Source organism: Gobius niger, assembly GCF_951799975.1.
Source record: "Gobius niger genome assembly, chromosome: 21".
In the NCBI taxonomy this organism is placed as follows: domain Eukaryota; kingdom Metazoa; phylum Chordata; class Actinopteri; order Gobiiformes; family Gobiidae; genus Gobius; species Gobius niger.
The window spans coordinates 25,238,500-25,249,028 of record NC_136872.1 but is presented as its reverse complement, the minus strand read 5'-3'; the positions used below and the strand labels follow the sequence as shown (position 1 = coordinate 25,249,028).

At 47.5% G+C, this 10,529-nt stretch overlaps 1 protein-coding gene across 1 annotated transcript; it reads right to left on the bottom strand.

The window, feature by feature from the left end:
* Window positions 1-394: 394 nt before the first annotated feature.
* On the bottom strand, window positions 395-9,893 carry LOC306981065 (sodium/hydrogen exchanger 9B2-like; the record flags this gene model as incomplete). The annotated part of the gene is made up of 11 exons (XM_079580613.1): window positions 395-489; window positions 2,669-2,843; window positions 4,198-4,334; window positions 6,111-6,369; window positions 7,116-7,222; window positions 7,358-7,451; window positions 8,006-8,087; window positions 8,159-8,286; window positions 8,369-8,511; window positions 9,505-9,675; window positions 9,809-9,893. 11 exons carry the CDS (start codon window positions 9,891-9,893, stop codon window positions 395-397), a joined length of 1,476 nt encoding a protein of 491 aa, XP_079436739.1.
* Between the last annotated feature and the right edge of the window lie 636 nt (window positions 9,894-10,529).

Below are 10,529 nucleotides of genomic sequence, written 5' to 3'. Positions count from 1 at the left end.
GGGCCAGGCTTTGTGTAACAGCAAGTCTGAGGGCCGCGTTTGTTTTTCAAAATATATTTTATTACATCTGTATCAAGCAAAACAACAACAACAACAACAACAACAACAACAACAACAACAACAACAACAACGCAGTCATGAAATACAATAATAAAGATGACGTGATGAATCAGGGGCTTTGTACAAATATGTCACAACAGTTTCATAACTTTATGGATTTAAATGTTTCTTTTAATCTTTCCTCTGTTTCTTGGACTTTAATAAATGTCTGTAATAAATAAAGACTTCATGAAAAAGCTGAATCCAGTCTTTAAAGTGAGGCACAAACACGAGCCTTGAATAAGTTATTAGAGTAAAACATGTACAATAAGAGACTAAAGCGGGTTAAACAGGTTCATAACTTGCTCTCGAGGGTCACACGGTCTTTCTCCCCGGGGGGGCTGTCGGGGGGGGCGGGGCCGTCCGGGGGGGCGGGGCCTCGCTCTGCGTCTGGAACAAAAACGAGGAACAGCTTTAACTCTGTCAGAGTAAAAACAGCCCAAACTCTCTTTAGTCTGAAGTTTATTTAGTCCCAGGGATTTAACACAGAAGTATTTACAGTTTAAACAGGAAGAAGATCCAACATGGCGGCTCTGCCTGGGTTTAGTCCTGGTTTAGTCCTGGTTTAGTCCTGGTTTAGTCCTGGTTTAGTCCTGGTTTAGTCCTGGTTGAGTCTCACCTGGGCTCTGCTGCAGATGGAGGAGTCTGGTCCTGGTTTAGTCCTGGTTTAGTCCTGGTTTAGTCCTGGTTTAGTCCTGGTTTAGTCCTGGTTTAGTCCTGGTTTAGCCCTGGTTTAGTCTTGGTTTAGCCCTGGTTTAGTCTTGGTTTAGTCCTGGTTTAGTCCTGGTTTAGTCCTGGTTTAGTCCTGGTTTAGCCCTGGTTTAGTCCTGGTTTAGTCCTGGTTTAGTCCTGCTTTAGTCCTGGTTTAGACCTGGTTTAGTCCTGGTTTAGTCCTGGTTTGGTCCTGGTTTAGTCTCACCTGGGCTCTGCAGATGGAGGAGTCTGGTCCTGGTTTAGTCCTGGTTTAGTCCTGGTTTAGTCCTGGTTTAGTCCTGGTTTAGTCCTGGTTTAGCCCTGGTTTAGTCCTGGTTTAGTCCTGGTTTAGTCCTGGTTTAGTCCTGGTTTAGTCCTGGTTTAGCCCTGGTTTAGTCCTGGTTTAGTCCTGGTTTAGTCCTGGTTTAGTCCTGGTTTAGTCCTGGTTTGGTCCTGGTTTAGTCTCACCTGGGCTCTGCAGATGGAGGAGTCTGGTCCTGGTTTAGTCCTGGTTTAGTCCTGGTTTAGTCCTGGTTTAGTCCTGGTTTAGTCCTGGTTTAGCCCTGGTTTAGTCCTGGTTTAGTCCTGGTTTAGTCCTGGTTTAGTCCTGGTTGAGTCTCACCTGGGCTCTGCAGATGGAGGAGTCTGGTCCTGGTTTAGTCCTGGTTTAGTCCTGGTTTAGTCCTGGTTTAGTCCTGGTTTAGTCCTGGTTTAGTCCTGGTTTGGTCCTGGTTTAGTCTCACCTGGGCTCTGCAGATGGAGGAGTCTGGTCCTGGTTTAGTCCTGGTTTGGTCCTGGTTTAGTCTTGGTTTAGTCCTGGTTTAGTCCTGGTTTAGTCCTGGTTTAGTCCTTGTTTAGTCCTGGTTTAATCCTGGTTTAGTCCTGGTTTAGTCCTGGTTTAGTCCTGGTTTAGTCCTGGTTTAGTCCTGGTTTAGTCCTGGTTTAGTCCTGGTTTAGTCTCACCTGGGCTCTGCAGATGGAGGAGTCTGGTCCTGGTTTAGTCCTGGTTTGGTCCTGGTTGAGTCTCACCTGGGCTCTGCAGATGGAGGAGTCTGGTCCTGGTTTAGTCCTGGTTTAGTCCTGGTTTAGTCCTGGTTTAGTCCTGGTTTAATCCTGGTTTAGTCCTGGTTTAGTCCTGGTTTAGTCCTGGTTTAGTCCTGGTTTAGTCCTGGTTGAGTCCTGGTTTAGCCCTGGTTTAGTCCTGGTTTAGTCCTGGTTTAGTCTCACCTGGGCTCTGCAGATGGAGGAGTCTGGTCCTGGTTTGGTCCTGGTTTAGTCCTGGTTTAGCCCTGGTTTAGTCCTGGTTGAGTCTCACCTGGGCTCTGCAGATGGAGGAGTCTGGTCCTGGTTTGGTCCTGGTTTAGTCCTGGTTTAGCCCTGGTTTAGTCCTGGTTTAGTCCTGGTTTGGTCCTGGTTTAGCCTCACCTGGGCTCTGCAGATGGAGGAGTCTGGTCCTGGTTTGGTCCTGGTTTAGTCCTGGTTTAGTCCTGGTTTAGTCCTGGTTTAGTCCTGGTTTGGTCCTGGTTTAGCCTCACCTGGGCTCTGCAGATGGAGGAGTCTGGTCCTGGTTTGGTCCTGGTTTAGTCCTGGTTTAGTCCTGGTTTAGTCCTGGTTTAGTCCTGGTTTAGTCCTGGTTGAGTCTCACCTGGGCTCTGCAGATGGAGGAGTCTGGTCCTGGTTTGGTCCTGGTTTAGTCCTGGTTTAGTCCTGGTTTAGCCCTGGTTTAGTCCTGGTTTAGTCCTGGTTTGGTCCTGGTTTAGCCTCACCTGGGCTCTGCAGATGGAGGAGTCTGGTCCTGGTTTGGTCCTGGTTTAGTCCTGGTTTAGTCCTGGTTTAGTCCTGGTTTAGTCCTGGTTGAGTCCTGGTTGAGCCTCACCTGGGCTCTGCAGATGGAGGAGTCTGGGTCCGGACAGTCCGATGCCTAAGGCTCCGATCGGCGCCGTGATGAGAATCGCCAGCACGGCGAGCGTGAGCACGTCCAGCCCGTACTTCTCCAGGACCTGGTCTCCAGCCTCACGAGCCATGTCCAAGGCCTTGGAGCCGATCGCAGCCTGGAAACGAGGAGCGGGTCAGGAGGTACGAGGAGCAGGTCAGGAGGTACGAGGAGCAAGAGGTACGAGGAGCAGGAGGTACGAGGAGCAGGAGGTACGAGGAGCAGGAGGTACGAGGAGCAGGTGAGGAGGTAATAACTAATATGTCAGGATTAAACACCTCTGAGCCGCATTAGTCGGTTCTAACGCCCGACACAGTGTTGTTCCTCCTGCATTATAACGTCTAACGCGGCTCCTCGTTGTTTAATCCGCTTATACCAGGGTCCCACAAACCTAACATTTATAATAAATGTGTTTTTCATTGACTAAAGTCACTAAATCTGCCAGACTACGGGACTATTTTCTGTGGGTTATTAGCCGGTCACTGAAGGCTGGTCTCAGAGCGAGTCATTCTCCGCAGCTATTACGAGGATCTCAGTCAGGCTCAACGACACAACATCAGCACAGAATCACAACACAACAGGACTAACCCGGAAACACTTTTCCCTGGAAGGAAACACCGATATGCGGCACTCGTGGGCACCAGTTATTTACCTTTTACAAGGTTTAACCTGAAGCTAAAGCTAGCTAGCTCAACCAGCTCAACTGTTTATGGAAACAGCTGCGGTGGAGTCGCTCACACCTGGGCCCCCCCAACTCAAACTTTTATGTTTGACTTTACTAATCCAGACAAATATGCTTCAATGCAGGATCATTTTATGTACGCCTGAAAATGATGAATAGCCTTAACCGTTTTCAATAGAAATGTAAAGCTCATATGTTATTAACAGTAGCTAACCTAGCTGCTCACTCTCCTCTACAAACATTTAGCAAACACTAAATCCATCTCATACGTTCCTGTCAGTCACTAATTACGCCTTTATCTGACTCAGCTGTGTCAGGCGTTGCTATGGCGACGCCACAGCGGAGTGACATCCCAGTGATTTAACTACCGGACTAAAATAATGCACCAGCCAATCAGGATCCGGTATTCACCCAGACCATGGTATAAGTAACTTTGTTTATCTGGGTTGTGCTACAGGGCCGGGTTTGGCTCCTGGGCCTGATGTTGCCAAACCCTGGTCTACAAGATCATATCGAAAAAGCTGCAAGTCCGAGTTTTTCTCCAATGTCTAAAAATGGAGAGTTTAAAAAAAGCCTTTTGTTGAGGAAAATTCTCTTTTCGAGCGACAACGAAAAGTAAATGTTGACGTTTGCATTTCTGAGCGTTTCATCATCGTTATCGAGAAAGTCCACAGGAGTCTGGAGATACAGTCTGGGTGAGGGACAGGTGAGGGACAGGTGAGGGTCGGGTGAGGGACAGATGTGCGACAGATGTGGGACAGATGTGGGACAGATGTGGATCAGATGTTACCTGGACCGTGGCCTTGGGGAGCCAGGCGACTGCGATGAAGAGCTTCTCCTTCAGGTTGAATCCTCCGTAATGAACAAGAACAAACGTGACGAGGACTCGAACCACCAGCCCGATAGAGAGGCACGCCACGCCCAGACCTGACCACAGGGGGCAGTGTTTAACCCAGACCTGACCACAGGGGGCAGTGTTTAACCCAGACCTGACCACAGGGGGCAGTGTTTAACCCAGACCTGACCACAGGGGGCAGTGTTTAACCCAGACCTGACCACAGGGGGCAGTGTTTAACCCAGACCTGACCACAGGGGGCAGTGTTTAACCCAGACCTGACCACAGGGGGCAGTGTTTAACCCAGACCTGACCACAGGGGGCAGTGTTTAACTCAGACCTGACCACAGGGGGCAGTGTTTAACTCAGACCTGACCACAGGGGGCAGTGTTTAACCCAGACCTGACCACAGGGGGCAGTGTTTAACTCAGACCTGACCACAGGGGGCAGTGTTTAACCCAGACCTGACCACAGGGGGCAGTGTTTAACTCAGACCTGACCACAGGGGGCAGTGTTTAACCCAGACCTGACCACAGGGGGCAGTGTTTAACTCAGACCTGACCACAGGGGGCAGTGTTTAACCCAGACCTGACCACAGGGGGCAGTGTTTAACCCAGACCTGACCACAGGGGGCAGTGTTTAACCCAGACCTGACCACAGGGGGCAGTGATTAAAGAGGGGGTGTTCTGCTTTTTTCAGTCCCATAGCACCAGTCTATATCACACTACAATGATGACAAACCTTCTGTTGGTCTGTAAATGCAGTAAATTAGAATAACTGCCTTGTATAAAATGTCTCTCTCAAAATGGCTGTAGTGAATGTCTTGAAATAGGCCTCTGTCTCTTTAACCCCTTAACTCCCACCTGAACCGAGCACATTTTCTCCAGTTTGGCTTTACCCCAATCCAAAAGCTTCTGGAAAAAAGGTGAGAAAATAGCAACAAAACTGAGACGAAAACAATGATGGAAATGTGACAAAAAGTGAGAAAACATTGATGAAAAAGTGGCAAAAATGTCACAAGAAATGGAAAAAAAAATGGTTGAAAAAATGACAAAAAAATGACAAAAAAATGACAAAAAATGACAAAAAAATGACAAAAAATGACAAAAAAATGACAAAAATGTGACAAAATTGGACAAAAAAAGGACAAAAAAAAATGACAAAAAAATGACAAAAAAATGACACAAAATGTGACAAAATTTGACCAAAAAATGACAAAAAATTACAAAAATGTGACAAAATTTGACAAAAAAATGACAAAAAAAATGACAAAAAAAATGACAAAAAAATTACAAAAATGTGACAAAATTTGACAAAAAAATGACAAAAAAATTACAAAAATGTGACAAAAAATGACCAAAAATTTTTACAAAATTTGACAAAAAATTGACAAGAAATAACAAAACAAATGACAAAAAAAAGTTACAAAAATGAGTTGAATAACCAACAAAAAAATTATGGAAAAAAATCTGATGACGTGAGGAAAAAGATCCTCTCGGTTCAGGCGGGAGTTAAGAGGTTAAGAACCTCTGAGCCTTTAGACACGCCCCCTCCACACGCTGTCTGTGGCATCAGTGGGGAGGGGGTTCTGCTGAGGAGCAGTGGTTGGTTACTCGGCTCGGAGGCGTCTCCAGGAGGTGGGGGCGTTCCTAGGAGGACTCAGGCAAACCTATCCCTAAAATGGCCGCCATCAGAGTTTTTACAGATTACTCAAAAATACGTGAATGTGCCAAGGCAACACTTCAGCCATGTTTTTAATGAGGGAATGACAGAATAACATGATGGAAAGCAGCAGTAGTAGTAGTTGTGGTAGTAGTAGTATTTGTAGTAGTAGTCGTTTTTGTAGTTGTAGTATCTGCAGTTCGTACCCACGGTGCTGGGGTTCAGGGCGCTGATGGTGATCTCGGCTCCGATCAAACCGAACAGGAGCGGCTGAAACACGTCCCAGGCCCGACCGACCACGGCCGCCACCGGAGCCTTACGGCGCGTCCAGCCCAGGGCGGCGCAGAACGACAGCACGAGCACGCAGAGCCCCCCGGCCCCCGCGAAGCCCACCACGTGAGACAGGAACACGGAGAACACGGAGAGGCCGAGGAGCAGCAGGGAGCGGGTCTCAGTCAGCTCCTCCTGCAGCACAAACATCAGGGATTAACCACTTAACTCCCGCCTGAACCGAGCTCATTTTCTCCAGTTTGGCTTTACCCCAGTCCAAAAGCTTCTGGGAAAATGGTGAGAAAATAGCAACAAAACTGAGACGAAAACAATGATGGAAATGTGACAAAATGTGCAAAATGTGACCACAAAAAACGGACAAAAAACGGACAAAAATGTGACGAAAAAATGACAAAAAATTGACAAAAAAATGAAAAAAAATGACAAAAATGTAAAAAAAATGAAAAAAAATGACAAAAAAATGACAAAAATGTAAAAAAAAAATGACAAAAAATGACAAAAAAATGACAAAAATGTAAAAAAAAATGACCAAAAAATGACCAAAAAATTGACAAAAAATGACAAAAATGTAAAAAAAAAAAAGACAAAAAATGACAAAAATGTAAAAAAAATGACAAAAAATTGACAAAAAAATTGACAAAAAAAGACAAAAATGTAAAAAAAATGTAAAAAAATGGACAAAAAAAAGACAAAAAATGACTAAAAAGTTACAAAAATGAGTGTAATAGCCAACAAAAAAATGATGGAAAAAAATCTGATGACGTGAGGAAAAAGATCCTCTCGGTTCAGGCGGGAGTTAAGAGGTTAAAGAGGAACACACGGAGAACACGGAGAACACGGAGAACACGGAGAACACGGAGAGGCCGAGGAGCCGCAGCTGTTTGGTCTGTTCTTTACTCTGAACTTAGTCCAGAAAGTACCTGGTCGTCGCTGGGGAACAGACAGAGGAACAGCCCGACCACGAGTCCGGCCACGACGCCCCCGACCACCTCCAGGAGCCCCTTCAGGACGTTCATCCACGTGGAGCCTGCACAGACACACACGCCGTTTAGGCCCCGCCCTGAAGCCCTGAAGCCCCGCCCTGAAGCCCTGAAGCCCCGCCCTGAAGCCCCGCCCTGAAGCCCCGCCCTGAAGCCCTGAAGCCCCGCCCTACAGCTCTCACCGGTGGAGAAGGCGATGCCCAGGCAGGTGGAGAAGCCTGTGATGGCCAGGATGTCGTCGAAGCTTCCGGCCGCCATCAGCAGCGTGGGAATCCCCTGAGGAGGAACCAGGAAGTCACTGATGTTCACACAGGTCCCTATTGGACATGTTTTTAATGGTAAGTCTCTCCCTTTTTTGAATGAAAGTCTGCATGTTTTTTACCTGACCATTATCTCCACTAACCCTGTCAAATCCATCGTATATCGTAGCTCAGTCATGTGACCTGAGTTCATCTGTGCTGAGGGAGGTCCCTGGACTTTGGGTGGATCGGTCCAGCTGTTACAGAGCTACTAACCGAGTCCCGTTACCATAGTTACCACAATAGGATCCTTTGCTGACTGCCATTGTACTGATTAACTGAGGCTGTGTCCGAATGTCCACACTCTCCCCTATATACTGACTATATAGTGACTGACTATATAGTGACTATATAGTGACTATATAGTCACTATATAGTGACTATATAGTGACTATATAGTGACTATATAGTGCGGCCTGTGTAGTGAATGAGGGGTTGTGACGAGGCTGGACATTCGGACATTCGGCCTCAGCCTGTCGTGCTAACAGCCGGCTCTGCCCTGTGAGACGCTGAGCTCTGTGACCTCCTGACCTTCTCCACGCCGTAGCCCTCGCGCTGCAGCAGTAACATGGAGGGAACCACCACGGCCGGAGACACGGCCGCCAGGACGAAGCTGCAGAAACACCAGAACGTCAGAGAGACCAGTGTGGAAGTCACTTAGACAGGCGTCTTCTCTGTTCTTACCCCAGGATGAAGCCCCAGACCCAGGGCAGCTTCAGGAGGAAGTGAGAGACGAGCGCCACCAGGCTGGCCTCAACCAGACACGGGCCCACGGCCAGACGCACACAGACGGCCTTCAGACGCACCAGGGCCTGGGGGACACAGGGGGGGGACAGGGGGGGAGGTGAGAGGGGGAGGAGGAGGAGGCATATCATCATGCAGAGGATCTCAGACCTGCGGGTTCAGTCCCAGCCCGGCCCTCGTCAGGATGATGGCGAGGGCGATGTTCCTGAGGGCCGAGGACCAGTGTGGGTCGATGTAAACGGCGTCAGTGACGTACGGGACGTTCCTCAGGAGCAGACCGGCCAGAAGCATCCCTGAAACACAGGAGAACATGTCCCTGAAACACAGGAGAACATGTCCCTGAAACACAGGAGAACATGTCCCTCATACTGAAACACAGGAGAACATGTCCCTCACACTGAAACACAGGAGAACATGTCCCTCACACTGAAACACAGGAGAACATGTCCCTCACACTGAAACACAGGAGAACATGTCCCTGAGACACAGGAGAACATGTCCCTGAAACACAGGAGAACATGTCCCTGAAACACAGGAGAACATGTCCCTCACACTGAGACACAGGAGAACATGTCCCTCATACTGAGACACAGGAGAACATGTCCCTGAAACACAGGAGAACATGTCCCTCATACTGAGACACAGGAGAACATGTCCCTGAAACACAGGAGAACATGTCCCTGAAACACAGGAGAACATGTCCAAAAACATCCCTGAAACACAGGAGAACATGTCCCTCATACTGAAACACAGGAGAACATGTCCCTGAAACACAGGAGAACATGTCCCTGAAACACAGGAGAACATGTCCCTGAAACACAGGAGAACATGTCCCTGAAACACAGGAGAACATGTCCCTGAAACACAGGAGAACATGTCCCTGAAACACAGGAGAACATGTCCCTCACACTGAAACACAGGAGAACATGTCCCTGAAACACAGGAGAACATGTCCCTGAAACACAGGAGAACATGTCCCTGAAACACAGGAGAACATGTCCCTGAAACACAGGAGAACATGTCCCTCACACTGAAACACAGGAGAACATGTCCCTGAAACACAGGAGAACATGTCCCTGAAACACAGGAGAACATGTCCCTGAAACACAGGAGAACATGTCCCTCACACTGAAACACAGGAGAACATGTCCCTCATACTGAGACACAGGAGAACATGTCCCTCATACTGAAACACAGGAGAACATGTCCCTGAAACACAGGAGAACATGTCCCTCATACTGAAACACAGGAGAACAGGTCAGTGAGCAGTGGGGGTAAAGACTCACCGAGCAGTGGGGGGAAGGGGGGCAGTGTGGGGAACTGGACGAGGCCCATGAGTTTCCCCCCGAGGACGGAGCAGATGAAGAGGACGACGAGGCCGAACAGGTTTCCCCCAGGAAGACACTCGGAGCCGGTGACGGACCAGACCAGGCCGAACAGCAGCGCCAGCAGACAGGCTGTAGACCGGGACAAGACCGGGTTAAGACCGGGTAAAGACCGGGTCAAGACCGGGACAAGACCGGGTCAGGACCAGGTCAAGACCAGGACTAAACCATTCCCCAGCTTCCTTCATTAAAGTCGCTGTCGTACCTTTGGTGACCACCAGGTTGAGCAGTCCTCTGGGGCGGGGACATCTCTGTTTGAGGCTCTCACAGACGGAACAGCACCCCCTCATGGCCACGTCCTGCACAGCACGCACAGAGACACAGAGTCAGGGGCGGACTAGCCATATGTCCATTCTGGAAGAGCACAGAAGGGCCACTGGCTCCAGGGCCCCCCGCTCTCTTTGCTGATGATACCAATAAAAATAAAGATAATAAAAAGCCGAACTGGGGAAAATGCACTTGTTAGTGTTAAGGCGGGTGGTAAGAGGTTAACGTCTTAACTCCCGCCTGAACGGAGAGGATCCTTTTCCTCACGTCACCAAATTTTTTTGTCACATTTTTGTAATTTTTTTGTCACATTTTTATCACATTTTTGTCACATTTTTATCATTTTTTGGTCACATTTTTGTCATTTTTTCGTCAATTTTTTATCACATATTTTTGTCACATTTTTGCAATTTTTTTCTCAAATTTTTGTCACATTTTTGTCATTTTTTGGTCACTTTTCATAAATTTTTTGTAATTTTTTTGTCAAATCTTTATCATCACATTTATGTCATTTTTTTGTCACATTTATGTCATTTTTTTGTCACATTTTTGTCATTTTTTTGTCACATTTTTGTCATTTTTTGGTCACTTTTCGTAATTTTTTTGTCAAATTTTTATCATCACATTAAAGTAATTTTTTGTCACATTTTTTTCAATTT